Genomic DNA, 27069 nt, shown 5'->3' with positions numbered 1-27069 from the left:
AGAGACTTCTAGTTGCAGCTTCTTTAACTTAGAATAGATACCCAGCCAATGCCATCCTCGGTAGTGGGCTGCGAACCAAGATCATACTAGGAAGTCCTGCTGGACTTAACGACCAAAGTAGCCGTCCCAACGGACCTGACTGTCCAGACAGTAGTGCTTGGCAAACGTGTGCAGGGACGCCCACGTAGCTGCCTGGCAGATATCAAGGACAGGAACTCCGCATGCTAACACAGTGGAAGCAGCAGTTGCTCTGACGGAATGAGCACGCAAGCCCTCAGGAGGTTGCTTTTTGGCCATAGCGTAACACATTTTGATGCAAAGAAGCACCCATTGAGAGATCGTACGCTTTTGCACTGCCTTCCCTTTTTTCGCACCCACATACCCAACAAAGAGTTGATCGTCCACCCGAAAATCTTTAGTACGATTGAGGTAGAATGCCAACGCTCTTTTTGGGTCCAGACGGTAGAGTCTCCTCCTCATGGGAAGGATGTGGGGTGAGTAGGAAGTAGGCAGAGTGAAGGACTGGCCGACATGAAAGGGTGTAACCACCTTAGGAAGGAAAGAAGCCTTAGTGTGCAACACTACTTTGTCAGGGTGCACAGACAAGTATGGAGGCTTTGAGGAAAGGGCCTGAAGCTCACTCACCCTGCGAGCAGAGGTGATTGCCACAAGAAAGACAGTTTTGAAGGTGAGGAGCCGCAAGGGACAATTATACATTGGCTCAAAGGGAGTACACATCCAATAAGTAAGTACAAGACTGAGGTCCCACTGAGGCATGATAAATGGCGTGGGAGGAAATAAATGGGCGAATCCCTTTAGGAATCTACTCACAATAGGAGATTTAAAGAGTGAGGGCTGCTCAGGTAGCCTAAGAAAGGCCGAAATGGCAGATAAATACCCTTAAAGGGTGCCCAAAGCAGAGCCCTGCTGGGCCAAAGAAAGAATGAACAGAAGAACCCCGGACAGAGGCAGAAAGGGGATCAACAGATTTGTTGGTACACCATGCCACAAATTTATTCCAACGACAGGCGTATACAGTTTTGGTTGATGGGCGCTTGGCTGCCAAGATAAGATTGCAGACTTTGGGGGGGGGGGGGGGGGGGGGAGGGTAAAAGCCGTCAACTGTCGCTGCTCAATCTCCACGCATGAAGGCGGAGGTTGGACAGGTTCGGGTGAAGAATCGTCCCCTGTTGCTGCGACAGAAGATCCGCCCGAAGAGGCAGTCTGAGTGGAGGATTGATGGACATGCTCAATAGCTCTGGATACCATACCCTCCGTGCCCTGTCCGGAGCCACCAAGATGACTTGGGCCCGGTCGTTCCTGATTTTCTTGAGAACTCTGGGCAGAAGAGGTATAGGCGAAAAGGAGGCCAGAGTTCCACTCAAGACAAAAAGCGTCTCCGAACGAGTGCGCCTTGGAAACTCCAACGCGCAAATGCTGACATTGCGCGTTCTCTGTGGAGGCGAACAGATCTAACCAAGGCTCTCTCCACTCCTGAAAGAGACCTTGCACCACCTCAAGATGGAGACGCCATTCATGATCTGCTGTGCATTGATGGCTGAGTTTGTCTGTTCTGGCATTGAGGGAGCCCGCCAGATGTTGAACCATCAGGGTAATGCCCTGATGTTCCAGCCATGTCCACAGGCGTAGTGCCTCCTGACAAAGGGTCCAGGACCCTACTTCGCCCTGTTTGTTGCAGTACCACATGGCGGTAGTATTGTCCGTGAACACATGCACCACTTTCCCTTTGAAAGAGGGAAGGAATGCTTTCAACGCAAGCCTGATCGCCCGGAGCTCCAGAAGATTGATATGGAGCCCAGAGTCCTCTGATCTCTGCCTCCCCATTGTGGCCACCCCAACCCAGAAGTGGTGCATCTGTCACTATAGAGAGATCTGGTTGGGGAAGGGAGAGGGATCTGCCGTGGACCCAATGCAGATTTGAAAGCCACCACTGCATGTCTTTCGCAGTCCCCTCCAAGATCTGGACCATGTCGGAGAGATTCCCCTGATGCTGCGCCCACTGGAACTTCAGGTCCCACTGCAGAGCCGCATATGCCATCTGGCATGTGTTACTAGCAGGACGCCATGAGGCCCAGCAGCCTCAGAGTCAGTCTCACCGAAACCCATGACCGAGGCTGAAAGATTGGAATCATAGCTTGAATGTCTCGGACTCGCTTTTCGGGAGGATAATCCCGAAACTGCACTGTGTCCAGAACTGCTCTGATGAAAGGGAGCATCTGAGAGGGAGTCAGGTGTGACTTCGGCACATTTAAAGTGAACCCCAGCGTGTGCAGGAGGTTCGCCGTAGTCTGAAGGTGGGAGATGACTTTCTGGGGTGAGTCTGCCTTTAACAGCCAGTCATCGAGGTAGGGGAAGACAGAGACCCCTAACCTGCACAGATGAGCTGCAACCACCGCCATCACTTTCGTGAACACCTGAGGGGCGCTGGTAAGGCCGAAGGGGAGCACAGTAAACTGAAAGTGCTCGTGACCTACCACGAATATTAGGTAACGTCTGTGGGCAGGCAGGATGGGGATGTGGAAATAAGTGTCCTGCAAGTCCAATGCTACCATCCAGTCTCCTCAGTCCAAGGCAGACCGAACCTGAGCCAGCATTTTGAATTTCTCCTTGAAGAATCCTGCCACCAACTGGACGGGAGTGAGGGGATGGACTAGGAGGGTTTGGAGGCTGCAGCGGGGGCAGAGGTGGAGTGGGCAGACCTCTGGTTCCCTGGTCAACGGCCACATGGGATTCCGCGCCCCCGGCCACGGAGAGGCTGAACAGCGTTGGCAGCTCGGAGGCTGGGTGGAGGACGCAACAGGGAGCCCCTTCCGTGGCCACGACAGAGGGCAAAAAGCTGACTGTGGGGGGCGAGGGGCAGAAGCCGTAGTCCGGGAATCCTTGAATCTCTCCAAGGCCGAGTCCGCTTTGTCTCAGAAGAGACGTGAGCCATCAAAGGGCATGTCCATGAGTGACTGTTTGACATCCTCAGAAAAACTAGAAGTACGCAACCAGGCGTGGCAACCAATCTGCCCAGAGAGTCGGTCATGTCCAGCCCACAATGGACTGTGAACTTTGCTTCATCCCTCCCATCGTTCACAGCTTGGGAGACGATAGGACGGACCTCCTCCGGTATCTGCGGCAGGATTTGCGCAACCGTATCCACCAAAGAATGGGTATAGGGGCCCAAAAGGCATGCGGTGTTGACAGGCCGCAGCGCGAGACTGGAGGAAGAAAACAACTTCTTGCCAAATTGTTCCAGTCTTTTGGATTCCCTATCCAGGGGTGTAGAAGGGAATGCGCCTGAAGAAGAGGATGCCTGGATAACAAGACTCTCAGGCGTGGGGTGTTGGGACAGGAATTTAGGGTCGTTCGGAGCGGGCCGATGGTGTCGTGCCATAGTCCAAACTTGTGTTAGGTTTGGACCAGGTACCCAAAATGACATCGGTGAGGGCTTCATTTAATGGCAATTCCTGAGCCCAGTCCATAGAAGGGTCATCCTGGTATTCATAAGGGTCCAGGGACCCCTCCAATCCCTCCCCATATTTGTACTCATAAGAAAAAGGGTCCGAATCTGACCTGGGGCAAATGGGCTCCATCGAAGTCTAAGGCGGCGTTGGTCATCGGGGTTAAAAGTTGGCTTGACGTCGATAGTGGCCACAACCGACGTCTGGAGAGTAGACAAACGACCAGGCGCCGGGGAAGGTCTCTCAGCCGAACCCCATGGGCTCGAAGGCGCAGTATTGCCCAAAGATGAGGCGCATGGCCTCATAAAACTCTAAGCTGGGCGGGGGTTGCTCCGGCTCTGTGAAACTCGGGGAAGCGCGGAGCCGACTCAGACACAGGCTCCGAGGACGGAGGCCTTGTTCGTGGACGCTCTCCCCGCGTCACGTTGGCCGAGCGACATGGCGAAGTTGGAGAGCGATGGGACTTCTTCGACTTCTTACCTTGACCCGAGTATTTGGAAGAAGACAAGTGATGATGACTCCGCAACCGATCTCGAGCGCTTCCTCTCGAGCGAGACCGGGACCTACGTGGAGTCGAGTGCCAGGAGCTTTAGGGACCACTCCCTCAAAGCCTTTGGGTGTATGGCCTGGCACTCGGAGCACGACTTCGGGTCATGGTCGCGCTCGAGACACCACAGACAAACCCGATGAGGATCTGTCACCAACATTGCACGATGACAGTCCTCACACGGCTTGAAACCGTTCTTCGGGGACATCCTCGACGCAACAAATTTTCACAGAAAAACTTGACAAAACAGTGGAATTCAGCCAAAAAAATAGCCAGGGTAGCTCTTCCCCAGATCAGCGGTTGGCATGGAAAGAAAAGAACTGATGTCACTGCGCAAGGGTGGTGTCTATGTACTACTCCCGACGTCATCACGGCGACTAAGACGCCAACAACGCCCGCAGAGTCAACAGACGCCCCCTACCGATGCGCAAGGGTATTGCTCGAAGAAAAATCTCCGGATCCAGTCTGACGCGTGGGGAAAATTCTAAGGTAAGGAATCTGCAACTAGGAGTCTCTATCAGATATCTGAGTCATGCATGGAAGCAATCAGAGAACATCGCTGTTACAAAGAAGTTCCATAAAGGAAGTAATCACAGTGAGCCATGCTCTGGAAGAAATCCTCAGATGCCATGTAAAAGAAGGCATACAGAGAGCCAGCACGTGGTCTGTGCCAATCAAAGCGGCAGCATTTAGCCAAGCACGGCAGAAGAAAGTCAGGCACCAAGATTAAACGACAGGAGTAGCCACATTCAACAAGCGAGTCAAAGAATGGCCATATTAAGAATACTCTTAAAACAGATGCCGCATAAGGAGTGCCCAAGATGGCAGGCGTGTAGGAGCATTTCAGCTTAGCCATCTCCGAAGCCCATTTTTCCTAGCATGCACATTGGAGCCACCTCAGACTATCCAGCACTCCGCAACCTGTGGGAGAAAGTGCGCATTAGACAAGGACCCACAGGGTGGTGTCTGAGCCTACCAATTTGCCACAGGAAACCAGAGGTCGCTGCTTGGCAGGTTACTAAGATGGTGCCCACCACAGAGGCTGCTCAGTTAGGCAGTGGCATTTCACCAGAGGAGCTGCCGGCTGCAGGACTGTCTGAAGGGGTGCCAGCTCAGCCATACCCAGAGCTCTGTCCATACTCAGCCTCTGGAGGCAGAGAGACCGGGTCACCAGCCTACATGTTAGCTGAGCCAGAGTCTATGTGGCAATGCATACGGGCGACCGACAGGGCACAATCTCAGTGTCTTCACTGGAAACACCACATACATCAAATTGCACCCACCCATCCTGCCTGACGCTGCAGTGCCCATGCGGACAGTGCCAACCATAAAACACATGGTAACCACCCCCCCCCCCTGCTGCTGATCCTCAGATGGGAAACTGCCACGCCGCAGCCATACATCCTGACCCAATGAGAAAGCCTACAACAGACACACCTGTAACCTGGGGACCGACGAGTCGTGGCACAGACTTTGCTTCTAGGGAGAATGCAGAACGCCCCCACTCCAGAGGCGCACCCACACTGGTCTTGCTCATTGCCCCATCAGAAACAACAGGCCTCCCACGGAGCGATAAACACAAGGGACACATCACAGTACCACTGAACATTCCTGTCGGGCCTGCACAAGGCCTGTGAGAGGAGCAGCTTGCACCGCAAACTAGCAATACCCCTCAGCTGTGATTCACGGTCTACAACCAAATCTGCAACAACCGGCCACTTGAACCTTGGACCACACTGGACATGCCTTGGTGGCGTCAAGACTGTGGGGTCCCAAACTGCTGACCCAATCCACCGAATAACTTTATGGATTACTCTCTGCTTGACCTTCTAGACCGAGCTGGCGGAAGTGAGATATGATGGCCACAATCAAGCACACCCAAGAGAAGAGCGCACTACTTCCATAAAGGGGGCCTCTCTTCCCAAGGAGAGATAATAAACACCACCACCCTGGGACCTCCGCGTAAACAATCCTCTGGCAGCTATGATGACGCAACAGGCCAAAAGTTAATCCACCCAAAGGACATGCTCACTAAAGCCACCTCAAAAAGTCCAAATCGACCAGCGAGGCAACACTGAAGGACTGCATTTCCCCATGAGGTACACACCCCAGAGTCAGATACTGCAGACTAAGACGCCCCATCACTGATGCGTTTACAGAAGCCCTGTTTGGCAAAATAAGGGACCTTATCTCAGCACTCTGTGACGAGGTCACCACCGACATTAAAGAAGTTAAAAAAGACAAACATCAGGATAAAGGGTGTCCCTCTAAATGGGGACTCTGATCATCTAGAAGGCTACATCACCTGTTTCTTTTGCTATATCCTCAATGAGCTGGAGGGGAAAAACATTGTTCCTGAGAGTACCCACAGAGCGGGAAGGCGGTCTGCCACAACACCACATAGGACATTCTCATCTGTGTCCATCACTATAGACAAAATGAAGCTATCAAGGTGGCAGCACACGATCAATGTCTAATCTTATTTGAGGGAGTGAAAATCTGGCTTGATCAATATTTAACACCAATCAGACTCCAACTATGCTGCTTGAACAAACCTGCCACCACTCTCCCCTGTAACAAAGGAATTAAATACAAATGGGGCCACCAATTATGCCTGACCTTTGTGGGGTAATGAAACACGCTTGGTTTGCACCATGGCTGAAGAGTGAGGTCCTGGCCGGAGCTTATTCAACCCTGGGGGTTGCTAGCACGTCAGACTGCTGGCAAGCCAGAACGCCGCACATTCAAACGAAACCCATTCAAACGAAAACCAGAGAAGAAACACTGAGAACTCTCAGCTCTCCCCCAGCAACTTCAGCTTCAGCTTCAGCTGGCCCCTCCCATATGGGACTCCGACTGACAACCTTAATAATCAGACTCGACACCTCCCCCGCTTCTCCCTCAATCCCCCACCACCACACCAGACCATCAGACAAATGGAACAAGCCCTAGGTCCTGGACTTTACCACAGCAATGCTACCAACAACATGGTGCCTGGGGTGCAGACATATCATCCTTCGACCAAGAAACATGAGGGCACATACTCCTCCTCAGGACCAGGCAAGACCGTGGGTGCAGTTATCCTGCTTGCTACTAGGTTTCAGGGAAATGTCCCCCGAACACAGGCAGAGTTATTGGGGAAACATTTTTTGGTACGCTTCTCCAGACATTCCTACACTTTAACACTTGCTACACTGTTCGCACCAAGTGATTAAAAGGAACATTTTCTACTTCATGCCTTCAGTCTAGACACCACATCCACCGATGCCAACCTTGTAATAGGGGAAGATTTCAACCTCCTGCCCCATACTTGTGTAAACAGATGTGCCCCAACACTACGACAAAAATGGGCGTTCACAGAGGAGGTGTTATGCTGGTTAATAGAGGCAGGACTAACGGAGGCCTGGTGGTCACAACAACCCACATATGGTGAATACTCTTTTTCTCCACTGTCCATCAGACATATGCCTATATTGATTACTTCTTGAACTCGCACCGCATTTTGACTGCCAATGTTCAGACAGATGGGCACCTCAGCTCTCTCAGACCTTTACCCCATTTCTACTTCTTTTCAGGTGCCAGAACTGAACGCTCCCTGTCGGACTTGGTGCCTTAACAATAAACTCCTAATGTACAACACAACTGTTAAGGAGGTTAATGAGACAATCCAAGATTTCCTCCACAGTGCACCCCAGACATCTCCACTCTCCCACCCCCACCAATCCACCCCTACTGCAGGACACTGACCACGTCAATCAGAGGCATGTTAAAAGCTATTTCAGCAGATTCAATGAATTATGGAAAGAGAAATGTGCCTCCCCAGAAGGAGGAGTATGAGATTTTGAATCGGCCCATAAGCAGTTTGGCACTCATAGTGCAATGACAACTAATCCTGGCTAGAAAACAGCTCAAGGCTCTAGATACGGACAAGACTGACTATGCCCTTATCTGCACTAAAGGTAACAAAACTGCACAGCATTTTGCTCATAAATTGCTGGCTTAGACCCAGAAGAATAGAATAACAGAAATGCACTCAGCACAGGAGAATAAGCCATACAAAGATTAGGACATTGCACACACCTATGAATGCTTCTATACAGACCTGTAAATACCTGAGTCGACTAAAGCATTCAAAGATCAACAGGTACCATGACAATACTTCAATTTTACACTTGCCGCCCTCAAAGGTACTCTCGCTGGAGGCGCATAGCTGCCTGGATGAAGTCTTCTCCACCATAAGCATACACCAAACCAGAAAAAGCTCTCGGGTCAGATGGATTTCCACCGAGCTTTGTAAGACCTCATGCCCTCAGCCGGCCCCTAGCCTCACTAGCCTTTACAACCACTTTGGAGATGCAGTCACCCTCACTGACACCATGAAGAAAAGTGGCGACATCTAGAAGCACTCGTCATGGCTGCCCTCTCTTTCCCCTTCTGTTCGTCTTATACATAGGGGCAATTAGCAGAGAGGACTGGGGGAAATGGGCGGATTAAGGGTATCACTGTCAGCCACCAGGAACATAAAACAGCACATTCAGGGTAGCGCTCCCCCAGCCCTCATTCTACCTGCCAGGCCTCCTAGGTGAGCGCGAGCTGTCTGGCACCATCTCAGGCTTCAAGGTAAACATCCAGAATCACAGGACCTTAATGTCACTGGGCCCCAGCAGGATAAGCTGTGCCTGAAGCGGCAGTTCTCTTTCCCATGGGTGAAACACTGGGTGTATACCTGGCAGTGGCGGAAAGAGGGTTGGGCATCCCTCACCTTACTCACTACTATCTATCAGCTCAACTACCAATCAATCAATCAAAAGGATTTGTAGAGTGCACTTATCACCCGTGAACGTATCCAGGCACTGAGAATGCTGCCTGGGTCCTCATTCGAACAGCCAGATCTTGAGGCCTCTTCTGAATTTTTGGATGGAGGGAGAAGTTCTTAGGTGGACAGGGAGGCCGTTCCACGCATTCACTGTGATGGAGAAGGCGCAACTGCAGCAGGTGCTGCAATAGATGCGGGTGGCGTGTGCAGGGGAAAGCAAGGCAGAGCGCAGGTGTCTGGAGGCATATGATGGAATGGAACCGGCCACTCTCTGAGAACTATTGGTGCTTTATAGACCAAGGCATCATTGGGATACACATATGGAAAGTACTTTGGGCCCTCAAGCAACACCGCCTCCCGAGGTATACATCTCACCCATTGAGAGGGTCACATTGGAGGCATGGACAAGGTCATGGTTTCCAGGGGCCTCTTAAAACTCCCCTCCCCCCCTTACCTCCGTACTTGGCAATCTCAAATTCCCCCTGGCCGTGTGAGGCTCCACTTACCATGCTTGGCAAATAGCGCAATGCAAAAGTCTTATTGGAGGCCTCTTTGACCATACAGGCCTCATGGACTTTCCACATATAAAGGCCAAATGAAGGCTTCCAACTGAGGACTTCTGGCCCTACACTGCAATTAAACACTACTGGATTACCCAACCCCAGATCCGCAGTGCAGCATGTAGACCCCAAATTAAGTTTGAAAAGTGTCTCATTCCTATTGGAGAAGACCTGCTCTCAGCCACATACATTCTCGAATAAGCTGATGGACAGTAACAAATCACCAGCATAAAGATGATGGAAGGAGGACCTGGAACGACCCTTCACTCCCATAGAATGGACCAATGCCTCTGCGGGGCACGGATCTCCTCCAGTGTAGTGGGCAAAGAAGCACTGCTTAAAGTAATGCGTTATGGGTACTATAGACCTACAGGGGTGCCAAAATGAAGGCTTGGAGGCAAAGAGGACTGCTGGTGTGACTGTGGCAACACAGATACCTGACACCTTCTCTGGGGCTGCCCAAAACTGCCGCACTTTGACAAAATGTAGGGCCCCTGCTTTCGATTTCTCTCATGAGACTTTTACGAACTCTCTTGCCTGAAATATATCCATGCCCTTAGGCTCACACAGCTGATGTCAGACCCCAGCCAAAAAGTCGGAGAAGGACCAGCCTCAACCTAACACCACGTGTTACCCAATCCAGAGACCCTGTCTACTAACCAGCGAGGTCACCAGAGTGGTGGAGGATACCACTCTCTAGCAGTTCTTAACACCATCCTGTTACCCCATACCCCTCTCCTTGGTTGTGGAGATCACCCCTTCTCTCCCTTTGCCCTCTCTCCACCCCTTTACCTTTACCCATATATGTGTCTCACTAGCCTAAATATGTAGGTGAGTGTATGTGGTACTGTTTAAAATGAATAAAAAGATGTAAACAATAAAATAACAGATAGTAGCCACAAGGTGCCAGCAACCCATCAACAAACCAGCTTCAGACAGCCTTTAGGAATGCACTTGTGAGCGACGAGACTCTGAGGGGGCAACCAGTAGCCACATTCAGACAGCCACACAGAAGCTAGGGAGACGCCAATCACTTTCAGGGCCTGTGCACAGCCCCACTTGAAACCAGCCGGGGAGGACGTGCATGGGGAAAGCATATGCATCTAGTGGCAAGTCACTAGTCGGCCGAGATAGAGTTATTTTAACTGTGGCTACATATTAATTGATTCCCAGTTCAACTGAGCCAGTTTAAATCAGAGCTGTATGATTATGCCATCCTTGAGGCTTAAATTATTTTACCAACTAAAGCCCTATTTCCTTAGCAACAGCTACATTAAAATTGGAGCACAGTATCTCAAGAAAAGCATTGCCCTGAGCTGGGGCAACGTTTGCTCTGTGCCCCTTCAGTGTGCTTTAAATCTTTCACTGGGCCAGGGTCCTTGGCTAAATAGTAAATACTGCTCACTACCACTCCGAGGTTCAGGACATTGAGCTTACGGCTGGTGAAACTACTACGGATGGAAAGGTGGTGCCTAAAAGAAAGTGGTGTAACGGAGGGAGCCCTAAAACAGTTTGCAAAAGGGCAGACAAGGTACCAACAAAAACCTCCACACTTTATCTCATAGGCTTTTACAAGTCCCACTCAGTGGTGCAGGAGGAAACCGATCAGAAGAGTGTATCATACATACCAGATTCAATTTTATTCAAAATAGTCCTTGCACATTTTAAAAAGGCTTCTTCTACGTTTTCGCCACTCAAAGCGCTAGTCTCCAAAAACATCAATTCTGCAAAGCAAAGAACAGAGATTAAAGTAAGCAAACACTGCATATATCTGTGACATCTCTGGCTTAACTCCTGCCAGCAGCAGTCATGGGCCTTGACGTGAAGGAGGGAAGATAGATCAAGGGAAATCATTACAACATGGTTTCAGGTACAATGTTTGTATGTGGCGTTTGCTCAGCGTGAACCTAGTCAAAAGGCAGCGGAGCTATTTAGCGAGTAGAGAGCAGGTATTCAGTCAACAAGTCTTAGGAGAGAGAGCTGCATTTTGGGGGCATAACTGTACTGTTACTGCACTGAGATGTAGCATTCTTTAAAAAGTAGTGTCTTTACCATTTCTTAAACTGGAGCCACAAGTTCTTCCAGATCCTGGTGCATTAGTAGAAAAGGCCTGCTGCATTCCTTATACTGTCTCTAGTCTTATTATGCCCTGGCTACTGCGGGTGGATAAAGCCAACAGAAATGGAGAGCTTGTCCGGAAGGTAAGTGTGGGTGCTGTCTGATGACTTCGTAAATGATGCAGACAGTTTTCAAAATGTGTGGGCAGGCAAGCGGTGCCAATAACGCAGAATATTTCTTTAGGCCATGGATGAGACGTGATGTAGCTCCGATGGCTGGCGCATGCAGGGAGTACCAGAGTACTATCATTTGACACTGGTATCCAGGAGTCGAGCAAGATGACCAAACTCCCTTTACAAACCTTGTTTTAGATGGGTAGCATCATAAAGTAACAAAGGCCTACTCTCGGCGTGGCTGCAGGTTAGGAAATCAAATGGAGCGTGACTTGGTAATCTACGTAATCAAAGCTATATCTTAAACACTGGCAATGCCAACAGGTCTGGCTTAAGAATGAAAATCCCTTTCGTTTTACTAATTGATTTAGGCACTCAGTTATTATATATGCACTGTCACTCGTCTTTGCACTCCTGCATCCACAACTGACTCAGTGCATCAATCCTCTGACACAAGCACAATAAAACACAAACAAACTCAACAACATATGAAAGACAAATTAAGAGCGTACAGGCTAAGAAATCATGGCCAACTGACATGCCCATGAGAGGAATGCAGAGTGCTAACACAGTGATCCCATCACAAGATGGTACGCTTCGGCACAACTTTATCTTTCTTGGTTCTACATAGCCCAAGAAGAGCTGCCCTCTTTTGTCTGATCAAAGTAGTTTGTCCACTCGGACGTTCATAGAGACCGCCAGGTGGTTAACTACCAGGGAAATGCCCTGTTTCAGCCACGTCCAGAGGCGCAAGGCTTCTTGACATAGCGTCCTCTACCCCACCCCATCCTGTTTGAGGCAGTATCACATGGAAATGGTGTTGTCTGGGAACACCTGCACCAGCCTTCCCTTGATCAAAGGAAGAAAGCATTTTAATGCCAAGTGAATCGCCCGAAGCTCCAACAGGTTTTTAATTATCTCAGACTATGCCGAAGACCAGAGTCCTCTCCTCTCCCAGGTGGCCGTCTCAGCCTCGGAGTGACGCATCTGTCACCACCATTGGATCCGGCTGGGGAAGGGAGAGGGGTCTGCCACTAAGCCAATCGCAGTTTGTTAGCCATCACTGCAGGTCTTTTGCAGTTCCCTCTCGAGATCTGTACCATGACAGAGACTCCCCTTATGCTGCACCCACTAGGCCACCAGGTCCCCCTGCAGAGCCCGCATATGCCAATGGGCAAGCATCACTAGCAGGAGGCCATGAGACCCAACAGCCTCAAAATTGGTCTTATCGAAATTCAGTCCAGAACAGCTCCGATGAAAACAAGCGTCTGACAGTGAGTCAGGTGTGGCTTCAGCATGTTGGCAGTGAACCCCAGTGAGCGCAGGAGGTTTACTGCAGTTTGAGAGTGGATGACAACTACCAGGGGCGAGCCACCCTTGAACAGACAGCTGTCGACGTAGGGGAAGCCTGAAATCCCCAACCTCCGCAGATGAGCTGCGACTACCGCCATCACCTTGGTGAACACCCGAGGGGGGATGGTAAGGCCGAAACATAGTACAGAAAAATGAATGAGCTCTTGGCCCACTGTGAACTCCAATGGTCTCTGTGGGCTGGCAGGACGTGGATGCGTCCTGCAAGTCCATCTCTACCATCCAGTCTTCCGAATCTAGGGCAGATAAAACTTGAGCAAAAGCATTTTAAACTTCTTTTTTAAGGAGAGGTTTAGAAGGTGCAGCTCCCGGGTAGGACAAAGTCCTCTGTACTTATTTAGTACCAAAAACAAGCAGGAATAAAAACCACAATCTACTTCTGATGCAGGCATCCTCTCCTGCTCCCTTGGCCAAGAAAGCCAGCACTTCTTGATGGAGCAAGGAGAGATGATCCTCGGTCAGCCAATTGTAAGTGGATGGCATGGGTGGTGGGGTTGTCACAAAGGGGAGGGAGTAGCCTTTTGGTCTGTCTGAAGTACCCAATGGTCTGGTGTCATTGACCGTCAGTGGGGGAGGTGATGGCATAGCCTGCTTTGCACTAGAAGCCCATGATAGTCTGATGGTGGACTAAAGAGGCTTGGAGGAAGTGGCTACCAAGGGGGTGGTGGACTGATCTGACCACTGGATTCCTGTCCCACCTGGTCTCAGGGACCTGTGCCCTTGGCCGCAAAAAGGCTGCTGCCCATGGTGGCTGGGAAGCTATGGGCACGTTTGCCAAGACAGCTATACTGCTGCTTGCTCAGGCAGCTGGATAAACAAAATACTCACAGCTGCGTGAAGAGGAAGCATTGTTTCTGTGGAAGCACACAACTTCTGCCCATTCCAAACATGTACTCCTGTCCAACATGTGGGTGGAACCAAAACCCTCTCTGTACTACTCCTGACTGGTCTTTTTAGGTTAATCACAAGGTCTGGCCAGCCAGAACTAAAAACTAACCTCCATTTACTAAAGGGGACAGAATGCCAGATGAAATGTCGACTTAAAGAGAACCAAACAATGGTACTACATATTAGGGCCAAAATAGGACACACATTATCTAGTTCTCAGAGGAATATAGAGTAAGAAACCAAAATATCTGCAGTGCAAAAGCTGTATTGAGTGCACTGATCACAATGTCTTTCAGTTGAGTGTGATTTCAGAGGCCTTTGTGGGCATCCCAGATTTCTACAAGAAGCTCCCAATGAATGGGAACAGAGTTGTAAGGTTTCTGTCCTCATTTTGAGTATTTTGTGCTGTTGGTGTCGATGGGTACTGCAGCTCCAGCCACGAAACTCCAGTAGCCCACCGCCCAAATGCATACTGGGAATCCAGAAACACTGAAGCACTGAGGAGGATGCGTCTTACTGGTAGATAAATATGTATTCTCCACTGAATGGGTGTCTAGTGTACTCATGTCTCTGGGATCTGCTGCTAGTAATCTGCATTTACTGAACACTTCTCTGTACTAATAAGCATCCCAAATAGAAGCACTCTAGGATGTCAGAAATCGACTCGCTGTTGGCCCTCAAAGGTGTCAAAATATGTGGAGACACATATTACAGTTACGGTTGGTAAATTGTACAACAATGTTTCTAGTCATTTCTTATTGGGTCCAGAAAGCAAAGATACAGGCTCTCGCAGTCAAAGACTGATGAGGATTCTGTGACTTTCTTTAGGCCCATTTCCTGTTCATGGCTGGCTCGTGGTTCTATGAACAGATTACGGACTGTAAGGCAGGAGGGTGTGCAGGTGTGGAGAGGTGAGTCAGGCTGAGGGGACAGAACTGGCACTCTTACAGTTCTTCAATGCACAAGTATTCTGGATAGTGTAATCCAGCCCTAGGCCTGTTATACTACAGATCCCAGAGGCTTCTTGAGCCATATCATTCTTCTTACTCAGAGGACTGAGAGTACCTCTTTACGCTAGGCAGTCCAGCTACTCCTTATTCAGGCTGCACACCGATGCAGGGCAATGTCCTCTGGTTATCAGCCCCATCCTAGCATCGGAGACAAAAACAACCCCAAAAGTCCTCTTATCAGGTCCAGTCAGCAGAAACTACAAACCTCGTCCAGAAACCTAAGCTTTACAAGGTACCACGTACAGAGGTGGATAGCATAACCGTATTTAGGGATCTAGTGAGTCAAATTCTCATCAATGTCAAGGTCTAGTTGATACCATAGAAGGTTAGATCCCGTCTCAGGCACCTATTATAATATTATTAAATCAAGACCCAAAACTACAGCAGTGGAAACGTTATCCACGTAAAAAATTAGGAGACACCCCATGGGAATAACATAAGGGGCCAGTGAAAAATCAGGTTACTGCGTTCCAGGCTTCGCTTCATTGGTGATCAATCCGCAAGCAAGGGGTGGGGACTAAAGGTTAGAGCAGGACAGTAACTCTTTCAGCGACCCGTGTCACCCTGCCAACAAGTGCTGGACCAAGGCTTATCAATAAATGACTGTCACAGAATCTATGTGGAAAACTAACAGAAAAGGGAGTTACTCAATGCAGCATTCGCTCAGTACAGAAGTGTGTTCCCCAACTGTAGGTATCTAAACACAAATCTGAGAAACGCTTGCAGTTTTATTCGAGTACCATCCCCTCTACTTGTTAAAGTGATTTCAACATTTTAAGACCACAATAAGGGATTGGTTGGTATGTTTCCTTGACTATTTAAGTGACTCTTAACCTTTTGACTTTTGCAGACCCGCCCACTTCATCATTACTGGAACCCGGGGACCCAGACTGAATAATTATTGGAATCTGGGGACCCCCACTTCATCATTACTGGAAGCCAGGTATGCCGGCTTAAACACTGTAGATGATTTGAACCATAAAACACAAAACATACAGAAACAATCATTAATCAAACACGTACAGTACACAAAATATAGCAAATTTTATTTGCAAACAAATAGAAATAACAATTTTAGTTTTAATAGGAAGATTTAAGCGTTTCTAAAATCAAATGAAGCCACACATAGGCCATTAAATTTTCTGTTTGATGCACCTGCACTGCTCCCACGAATCAATCTGAGGATAGTAATTTTATATTTTGCCTCCAATTTCAAATTCCTTAACATTTACAGCACATTTTAAAAGGCTCAATTGTATTTTTAGTCACTTTATTTATATACACCTTATTAATCTGTTAATTTTATTTAATTTTCTAAGCAGTAGCTCACTCCCCTCCCCACCCTTCCCCCACACACACACACACAACTCTGCACCTCTCCTCTCCTCCCCCCTAAACTCAAGGAGGCTTCATCTAGCCCAGATCCAGGACAGGAACCACTAGCCTATGTATTTAGAGCAATTTCTTCAGGACTCGAGGTCAGTAGGTAATAAAAAGGCCTTCGGCTTAACTCTGCGACCGACAGGTCGTTACTTGGACCAAGTCACTCCGATAAGCTATTGGTGCAATATTTAAAGGCATCTTCCCCTGGGAAGAGCTCAAAGTTAACATGCTTAATAGTCACATCGGGTGCAGGAATAGAATCCAAAGAGTTAACGAACAATCTGCACCATGCAATCTGTGATATTGTTCTTTTTCGCGGAATCTGAGAACCTTGTGAAAATCAGCCTCCATAGAACTAAACTGAACACTTTCTGGGGTTTCATATCTAGCTCAGACCAAAGTAAATGTCCATTCTGTTTTTTTTTATTTCATCTCAACCTCTGGATGGGTCATTAGTGAACCAACTAACATCCAATACATGTCTTCCTTCTTCCCAGGGCACTTCAACTGAGTGTTGCCGCTAATGTCCAAGCACCAAAGTGTGACTTCCTTCAGAGGCTCGCCTGCTTGGCCCTATGAGGGCCAATGCCCAGATCCCATGACCCAACTATCAACTCTCTCCTTGCCCAACTGGGTAATTTACTAACACAGCACCTATTCGAAATAATCTCCTGGCAGCTCCTGCACCTTTTATTAACTCCTCGGGTGCTGGGACGAGGTGGTTTCGCCCTCGGCCGTGGCGCTCAGGCACCACAGAAGTAACCACCTCGTCCTGCACCCGGCCCACGGGGGGAGCACTAGGCCTCCCACCCCCCTCTCATGGGCAGGGATGGAAGGGGAATTACTTTCCCTTCCACCCCCGGACCTCACCGCCCCCCCCAGTGACATCTGATGAGGTCATACCCCCACCCCAAATAAATGGGGACAAAGATGTTCTGCCCACCGGTGGTCAGATGGGGCAATTACCCCAAATCCACTCCCCCAGGGGAAGTGGGCAGAAAGCCTACTAGATGCCAGGGAATTAAAAGAAAATAGTGGGTGGTGGCTACCAACCACTATGAACCTGGTTATGCCCCTACCCCAACTAAAGGGGGTAACAGTCTTTCAGCTCTCCCCCCGCACACTAAAAGATCTTATTCCAACGGCAATCAAGAGGACATTTGATTATTTGGGGTTTACATTTGGGCCATGAGAGCTTTTATAACTCTCAAAATAGTCCCACTTGGAATGGTGAGGGCTGCACTTTTTGGACTTTGGGACGCTGCCATGTAATAAAATCTACAAGACCTAGTCACATCTGAAAACTAAACACCTGGGAGAGTCTAGAGTGGTGTGCTTCACATGCACCCCACACCATTTTATTACCCAAATTGCCCTGCAAACCTCCAACTTTGCTTAAAATCACACAATTTCACTACATTTTTGTGGTGGAACCTTCTGGAATCTGCAGGAATCCACAAAATTCCTACCATCCAGCACTGCTGCATCTATACCGATAAAAATTCTGCCCCACCTGCCAGCCTAAAAACGTTTTTTTTTTTTCAAACTGCCCTTTTGGACCTGCTTTGGTTCCCCCTCAATTTCAACATGTTTTTAGCTCTTCCACGTCACAGGCACTCGGGTCCATCTACGCAAGTGAGGTATCATTTATTTTTATAGGGAGACTGAGGGGAACGTTGGGTGGTAGGAAATCTGTGCCAGTGCGGTGATCCTACACAGAAATGCGGGAAAAATGTGATTTGTTTTAGCTAAATTTGAGGTTTACGGAGGATTCTGGGAAAGAAAACACTGGGGGATCCACGCAAGTCACACCTCCCTGGACTCCCCTTCGGGTGTCTAGTTTTCAGAAATGTCTGGGTTTGGTAGGTTTCCCTAGATGGCTGCTGAGCCCAGGAACAAAAACGCAGCTAAATCCCCCCCCCCCCCCCCCTTCAGCAAAAACAGGTAGTTTTGTATTTGATAATTTTGATGTGTCCTCGTAGTGTTTTGGGGCATTTCCTGTCACGGGAACTAGGCCTACCCACACAACTGAGATAAAGATTCTGGGTAACAGAACCTGGTGAGAGCGCCACAAGTTACCCCATCCTGGGTTCCCCTAGGTGTCTAGTTTTCAGAAATGTCCAGGCTTGCTAGGTTTTCCTAGGTGCCGGATGAGTTAGAGGCCAAACTCCGCACCTAGGCACTTTGTAAAAAAAAACAGGTCCGTTTTTGGGGGGTAAATGTGATGTGTCTATGTTGTGTTTTGGGGCATTTCCTGTTGCCAGCACTAGGCCTACCCACACAAGTGAGGTACCATTTTTATCGGGAGACTTGGGGGAATGCTGGGTGGAAGGAAATTTGCGGCTCCTCTCAGATTCGAGAACTTTCTGTCACCAAAATGTGAGGAAAAAGTGTTTTTTTTGCCAAATTTTGAGGTTGCAAAGGATTCTAGGAAACAGAACTAGGTGAGAGCCCCACAAGTCACCCCATTCTGAATTCCCCTAGGTGTCTTGTTTTAAAAAATGCACAGGTTTGGTAGGTTTCCCTAGGTGCCGGCTGCTCTAGAGGCCAAAATCCACAGCTAGGAACTTTCCAAAAACACATCAGATTTCGATGTAAAAATGTGATGTGTTCATGTTGCGTTTCCTGTAGCGGGCACTAGGCCTACCCACACAAGTGAGGTACCATTTATATTGGGAGACTTGGGGGAACACAGAATAGCAGAACATGTGTTACTGCCCCTAGTCTTTCTCTACATTGTTTTCATCCAAATGTAAGACAGTGTGTAAAAAAGAGGTCTATTTGAAAAATGCCCTGTAATTCACATGCTAGTATGGGGACCCCGGAATTCAGAGATGTGCAAATAACCACTGCTTCTCAACGCCTTATTTTGCGCCCATTTTGAAAACACAAAGGTTTTCTTGATACCTTTTTTCACTCTTTATATTTCACCAAATTAATTGCTGTATACACGGTATACAATGAAACCCACTGCAAGGTGCAGCTCCTTTATTGGCTCTGGGTACTTAGGGTTCTTGATGAATCTACAAGCCCTATATATCCCCACAACCAGAAGAGCTCATCAGATGTAACAGTAAATGCTTTAAAAAATCTGCCATAGCTGGAAAAAGTTATAGAAGAAAACGGAGAGAGAAATGGCTTTTTTTTCCACCCCAATTTCATTTTTATTTTTTTATTTTAGCTGTTACTTTCTGGAGCAAAACCTTGAAGGATCTACACAAATTACACCTTGCTGAATTCCTAATTTTGTCTGCTTTTCAGAAATGTTTAGCTGTCTGGGATCCAGCACTGTTTTCTGTCACTAACTGGAAGGAGGCTGAAAGCACACAAAAAAAAAAAATCGTAAAAATGGGGTATGTCCCAGTAAAATTACAAAATTGTGTTGAAAAGTTGGGTTTTCCAATTCAAGTCTGCTTGTCCCTGAAAGCTGGGAAGATGGTGATTTTAGCACCGCAATCCCTTCGTTGATGCCCTTTCCAGGGAAAAATACCACAAGCTTTCTTCTACAGTCGTTTTTTCGCATTTTTATTTTTTTTAAACATGAAATTTTAGCTGTATTTTAGCTAATTTGTTGGTCTCCTCCAGGGGAACCCACAAACTCTGGGTACCTCAAGAATCCCTAGGATGTTAGGAAAAAAAGGCAGCAAATTTGGCGTGGGTAGCTAACGTGGACAAAAAGTTATGAAGGCCTAAGCGCGGACTGTCCCAAATAGACAAAAAAAGGCCTGGCACAGGAGGGGGGGAAAGGCCTGGCAGTTAAGGGGTTAAACTAATTCACCTCTTACCTATGCATTTGTCTGGCTCTTGGTACTCCCACACAGGATCTCTGACACCTTACCGTGCGTATTTTGCACCAAAGTCTTAGCAATTAATTGTTTTGTGTCATGGTAGTATCTATGAACACCTTATATGGCATCTCGTTACAGAGCATCCCGCTGAAACATATGCATTGTTCCATTTTGTATGTTGGTGCAAGGCCGGGGTTATTTTTATTCTGCACGTGGGTGGTGACTCACTTTTTATTCTGAATCTTGCCTTAACTACAAACTGATTTTCTTTGTAACTGGGTGGCTCTGAATTGTTGCACTCGGCATCACGCATCTATCATTGGATTGCTCTATTTTGCAACTTAATAGGCCATAGACTGGAATGGATACTTCACAAATGCTAACACCCTCCCTTTTCCGTCTTTAGTTGCGAGACTGGAGTTGAAGGCAATGAGACATGATATGTCAAAGAGGTAACAAATGATGCACCTGCTGCTGACAGGGAGTCTCATTTTGATTATTTTCTTCCACTATGTCCATAGAGGTATTTTGTTGGTAGGCTGGATTGCGTGATACGGCAATCATCTCTTTAGTTTAAAGTCATGCATAGTTCCAAATGTGTACTTGGAGCCAATAGGAAAGTTGATGGCAAGGTCCATTAGGATGCCAGTATCATTCAGGATATACCTTTGTACAGTTATACGCTGTTATACTTCGACTTAAAGTGAAATATCTACTCTGACTTCAACTCAGAGTAGGTTTTCAGCTCTGGTTGTTAGCTGTGGTGTTCTGCTTGAAATGGCGAATTTGTAGTGTGCCAAAATGCGGGTCTAAATAAAAGTAACCTGGGCAAAACAGTACTTAATTTTGCATCCTGATTTGTTTTCAGTAATGCACGATGCTAGCCCTGTTTTCGCAGGCGGCAAAACAGGTTTATATGCATTCAACAACAACACTGAGTATGTATGTATCTAGGTCCAGTGCTTCATTCATATAAAAATAAGTGAGAGGCTCAAAATATTTCTTAGGACAGCACCGCCGGGGCGGCCCACTTCCACTACTGGTGCCACCCAGTCAGTGCTTAATTTGTAAATAAAAAGGTGCCAGTGCCCAAAGCCCTCCTCAAACATGCGGTTGCTGCAATTAAATGTGGGAACACGAAATACTCAGGCAGCGTAATCCTAAAGCCATCTGGGGCCTCTTCAATCCACATAAAGCCATACCCTGCCCCTTCAGCTCACTCTTGCAACTTTCTACTTTCTCTCCTTTTCTTGCAACTTTCTACTTTCTCTCCTTGTGACGCTTTTTCGTTTTTCCTTTCATCCGTCTGTCCCATATGTGTCTTTTGCTCGCAGCAAATTCTTGAGGCAGAAGAATAAGCCCCGGCCCTCAAAAATAAGTGCCAGTGCTCAGCACCGGAAACAACAAGCACAAATTAATCCCTGCACCCAGTGCACTGTGACAACAACCACTATTTTGTGTACTAGGACTAGACCATCTTCAATCAATGACGGCAGCTGAAGTGGCAGGACGTAAATAGCTTCTCCAAGTAGGATTGCACAAGTGAACAAACTGTGTGAGTACAATTTAACATTGAATGTTTGTTTTGTGGGGATGCCGGGTTCCTCCCCCGAGAAAGAAAAAAGTGCCAGATAGTGCATTTTACTGCACAATTTCTTGATAAATGGACTAAGCATCCAGAGTTTCTGAAGCTGCTCTAATAAAGATTTTCAATAATATTGTGGACTGTCGGGAAAGGATTTCTCTCTCCAAGGTTATTTGGGCATTTCCTTTTGGATTATGTTTAAGACTCCCTGTTTTCAGTTTTTACAGATTTTTACAGAGAAATAGACAGAAAACAAAGCGTTTCATGTCTGTATTTTATTTTATTTTTTTAATGGAAATATACAGAAAAATCTGTTTCTTTTGAGTGACTTTCTGTACTGTTTTCATCTGTGACAAGCCAACCTCAGGGCAGATAGATGGCATGGAGAGTTAAAAACAAGATGAGAATTCCTTACACTGCAACATACGTCAACAAGCATTTGTAGTATAATGCTAATATCTATCTGCGGGTGTTATGCTCAATGTGCTGCTTAATTTGCTAAAACACAACAGGCGTCAAAGTATAAGCGCACGTTTATTAGTTAAATAAATGTGGAAATATACCGTTTTACACCTTCATTTACTCACAGAACACAAAATATACATAAATAAATACTGATAAGATGGCCAAAGAATAAATAGATAAATACAGACGGAAATGTTAAAAAACATAAAACCGGGAGCCCTAATTATGTAGCACAACGGCCCTAAAATTGGCTAAGGAGCTATATAAACTAGAGGCAGTTAAAAAGTGTGATTATGCAACTTCACATGACATATAATTTAATAAACTAGCCTCCTAGTTTCGTTATCCATCCTGCCCAATCCAAGAACTTCCTAAGAGTCTACTTGGAAGGAGCAAGGCTCAGAAATCAAATATTGTACAGATTTAACAGACACATCCCATAGAAATTAGAGCTACATAAATCTTACACGCTCATACTCAATGCTACTGTTCAATAACAGATCTTACGGAATCGGAGAGCAGACATTACACCAGTCTTACATGCTCAGGCCGCGGACAATAAGTAATGGATGAATTAAGTTCCCGGAATGTGATTCATTTTTAGTAATTTTGTTTTCAGAGCCTTTTGTTATTTAAAAGTGTTGATGCTTCTCTGTGCTTATTTATATAAAAGACATTCCTCTACAACACATTTCACTGACAGCTGTTTCTCTGAACATAGATTTCTCTGTAACGGTCTTCTGTATGATGGTTTCTTCATTGAGTTTTAGGCAGTAGCGCCACGCTTTGGAGAGAGAAGAGACAGCATGCACCCGCCCGCCAAGCTTGCAGAAATCCCCTTCTCATCCTCATGAGAAAATACCATGTAACGTGTACGGGAACCATATGCTCCCAACAAACAGGCCTATTTACTCACACCCCACTTCTGACACATCAGAATATGAGCACTCCCTTTCACTCTGATTGCAGGTAGCAGAATCTGCCCTTAAAGAACTGCTTGTAAAACCCTGCTTCAGCTTCCCCAGACGTCCGGAAGAGGCGGGGCTGCACATTTCCCGGCATGCTGGCTGTCCAGTGGGTGTACTGAGGCGAAGGGTGAACTGTTCTATGGTGTATGGTCCATGAAGGACTGCGGGGAGAGAAAAGCTGCGCAGGGCAGTCAACAGAAGTATTACTCGGCCTGTATTGCGTAACCGTCAATGTAGAGTGACAACACCGAAGTTGTAGGCTACTTTTTTGCAAAAAGACTGATAGGTAGACATGGTTAAATCCCTATAAAACATGCATTACTTAAAATGCTATCACACATTCCATGAGGCCAGCTGTCCTCTCCAGCGGTAGCTCAGGCGCGAGTACTTTGGAGCAGGGGGCACTACGTGCGAGCACTTGCCACATTCCTCCAAAGGGTGGTTATACTTTGCCTGGCACCTTAATGATATTTGTAGAACCAGGAGAGAGTCCAGGGAATTAAACCGGAACTCCTGCTCACCCCACAAGGACCACGGTGACCAGATTAAGTCAATGCTATTTTGGGGAACTTCGAACTGTTCCATCTTCGGCCTGACAGGCGTTTTCCGGTCCAACAAGTGGCCGACTCTGCCCCAGCCTTTCACTGGCTGTAGCGATAGCCTATTTCCCACAATCTCTGTATAAGACAGTCATTCCCTTTTGGACGCTGATGTTGCAGCTATGGAGGAGCCCGTCACCGGAGAGGCCTGCTATCCGACTCCGGCCAGGACCCAGTAAATGCACTGCCACGGTCCAAGACTTTAGGCCTTTGAAGGGTACCATCTTGGTGACACATTTCGGAATATTCCTTAGGGAAGGTGCACCTTATGTATTTGTGCTCGGTTTTATGAGCAGCTAATTTTCTGTGAAACAGAGCAGGGCAGCCTCCGTTCTGTGGAGTCCTTCTGCTGCTACTCCAGACTGCTCCTGCTTCAAGGCTGACTGTGATTCCGGCAACTGAGAGGGCTCAGGTCATTCTTGATCTAGGCCTGTTCTGCTACCTGCACAGGTGACAGCCTCAGCCAGGCCTATGCGAGCTGCCCTGTCTGTGCAGTCACCGTGTGTGCTGCCACTGTACAGCTGACTCTAGTACACCTGTCCGAGGGGAGTGGCTGCTGGGTCAAACTTCACCACTGAGACCACCCAGACGCCAAGGCAGGGGCTACACTCCAGCCAGCGGCACAGCACCTGCCCAGTTTGGAGCATTGGCACAATAGGGGCAGAAGCAGGGCGGGTAGCACACAGAAGCTAATTGACACTGCTGCCCTTTCGTAGCATGCAAGGAATAGTCATTTATGTGCCACATTGCCAGGGGGAATTATAACTCAACACACATGCAGCCCTGCTGTTTATAACCCACTCCGGCCCAGCTAAGCAGCAGCCTAATTCTCGGAGAGGCAACAAAAAATGCCCGAGGCGACAGAAGCGGCAGCGAGGGAACATTTTCTTGATTGAGGTGGCCCAAGCAGAACCAGTAAGAAGGTTCCAGGTCACCAGAAACAAGTGCCGGTGGAGCAAATGAAGTACTAGATATACCCATCTAGCACAGTTTTATTCTACTGCTTGCAATTAGGGTTTTAAGTGGGATGGAAAAAGTGGGGGCGTCTCTAAGAGGGGTGGCGGCTGAGAAGCTTAATTAGGAATTTTTCCAAGATGCACGGCCTATGTAAGCAAAGGTGTGGGTTAAAACATGCACACCAAAATACCGTGCTTCCCGTAGCGTGCCACCGACCAGTATTTGTGTCTGTTAGCTTTCGGTTATGGCATCAGGGCATATCCCACAGTAACTGGAATGCACCTACAACTAGTGCTTAATTTGCACTTGTTGTTTCCGGTGCTGAGCACCGGCACTTATTTTTGAGGTCCGGGGTTTATTCTTGTGCCTCAAGCATTTGCTGAGAGCAAAAGACACATATGGGAAAGACGGATGAAGGTAAAAGAGAAAAAGCGTCACAAAGGGAGAAAGCCACAAGAGTGAGCTGAAGGGACAGGGAGTGGCTTTATATGGATTGAAGAGGCCCGAGATGGCTTCAGAATTTCGCTGCCTCAGTATTCTGTGTTCCCACATTAAATTGCAGCGCCCGCGTGTTTAAAAGGGGGGCTTTGGGCACCGTACCAGCACGTTTTTAGTTACAAATTAAGCACTGCCTGCAAGCCAGGGATCTGTTGTCTTTTGCCTGTGCTTGTTAGCAGTATGTCATACATGAGAAATAGCATTTGTTTTGTTGTTAATAATTAGACTTGAAAATGTTTGAATTCTGATAATGTGAGACTATTAACTAAGATCCGTGAAAGGGTAAGTGGTTTTCGGAGTGTCTCCATCACTTCAACTCTTCCCCCCATACCATTTCCCCCTGCAGACTGAGACAGGCACATCCTTTTTATCCCCACAGCTTTCTGAAATCCGCCAGCAGAATCTCCTTTCTCTTAAGCACCCATTTTTAATTCTGTCCTACAAGTACTCCTTGCAGCTGCTTTACTTCACACCACCCTCATACTCATCCACTTACTTGTGAGTACTGCACTTTCTTTTACTTTCGACATCTATGTGTTTCCTTCATACACCCTTATCGAATCACATTTACAAGTGACACGTGACCACTGTTCTACGCTATCTGCAGAGAAGCCAAGGAATGGATGAGCATGTATCCAGAACACCTTTATGACCCACTCATAGATGCTGCGAGAGGCAGCACTGCCTTCAGCCTCCACTCCATAACTCAGAAGAGCGGCAGTTTTAAACACCCACCCATCCACAACCCCAACCCACATGATACCAAGAGACGACTTAGTTCAGTACGCACTAATCAAAAATCCAGGAAAAAGGAAGCACTCTTAGAAAATGCAAGATTAAGTAGAACTCGTGAAATGTTACAAATAACTACATCACTGACATGTACTGCATCCATGATTTTAATAGTCATTGTTCAGAAATCGATCTGTGTTTTTCCCTGCAACTTCAAGTATGTCCGATAGGGACTCGTTTCAATGACAGTTTGTAATTATTGTTAGATCTGAGACTCAGAGGGACCCGCCCCACTTATAATCCTGTTTGTAAAACGGTCTTAAACTCATGGTTCCAGATTAATTTGTTTTAGTTTCTGTATTGGCCCCTTGATTATAAACCTGCCATTTTATCATACTGCAGACAACATTTGTAGGCTGAACAACAAAGTTATTTCTAACTGTGGGAACGATTTCAGGAGTCCCGTTCAGTCAGGAGTGACTGGGTTAGGATGGTGTCGGAGCCTTTTACCACTAGTGTACTGGTACTCATTTTCAATTTAGAACTCAAAACTGAAACCAAGTACCCTTCAGAGTAGCGCAGTCCAAGGCTTCCTCAGGGAGGAGTTAAGGTATAAAAGGACACAGGAGTCCATGCACAACCAACAGCATTATTAATATAATGCCCTCGTAATGTTCCTTCGGAGAAGTCAATTATCTGTAGGGTCCCAAAGAACTGCCGAGCAGGACTCATTTCTCCCCACTCCCCTGTCGGTGGGGATCCTGTTTCCCCCCTTTGTGGAATTCCAAGTTGTGCAGTGTCATTTCTGTTGCTTCAAACTGTTGGCGGTGCTGGCGGTGCTGACAGTGCCTGCATTCTGCCGGCAGAGTGCGCTGCACTGATGGCTCTAAAAGTAGTATTGGTCCTGACCTGCTCTGGCCCTGCCAACTGGTGCGCGAGCTGTCTGACACAAAAAGAATATGAGAGGAGGCAATGGTAGCACCAGTCGAGAAGGCGGAGATTGTGTTCCAGCTTTTACGGCTTGATGGATCTTGTGGTTTAAGTCTTTGTCAGACCCAGCATAAAACCCACAACCTAAAACAAGATATGTGCCCACCACTTGCGATCTTCTGTTAACCGGTATAGTTAGTTATTTTTTTGTGTGAGCTGCAGACTACACTGCATAGCTTTTTGAACTTCTGAATTGGAAATCAACTGGACATGT

General features: G+C 47.5%; 1 protein-coding gene across 1 annotated transcript in view; it reads right to left on the bottom strand.

Annotated features, from left to right (window-relative positions):
- The window catches only part of RAB4B (RAB4B, member RAS oncogene family), a 152130-nt gene that overhangs the window by 9732 nt on the left and 115329 nt on the right, over window positions 1-27069 (bottom strand). The window contains exon 6 of the mRNA XM_069208109.1: window positions 11019-11114. Within this exon, the coding sequence (XP_069064210.1) occupies window positions 11019-11114 (96 nt within the window). The remainder of the gene's footprint in view (window positions 1-11018; window positions 11115-27069) is intronic.

The sequence above is a fragment of the Pleurodeles waltl genome, chromosome 9 (genome assembly GCF_031143425.1).
Source record: "Pleurodeles waltl isolate 20211129_DDA chromosome 9, aPleWal1.hap1.20221129, whole genome shotgun sequence".
NCBI classification, from domain to species: domain Eukaryota; kingdom Metazoa; phylum Chordata; class Amphibia; order Caudata; family Salamandridae; genus Pleurodeles; species Pleurodeles waltl.
The sequence above is the reverse complement of the archived record's forward strand: the minus strand, read 5'-3'. Positions and strand labels throughout refer to the sequence as shown.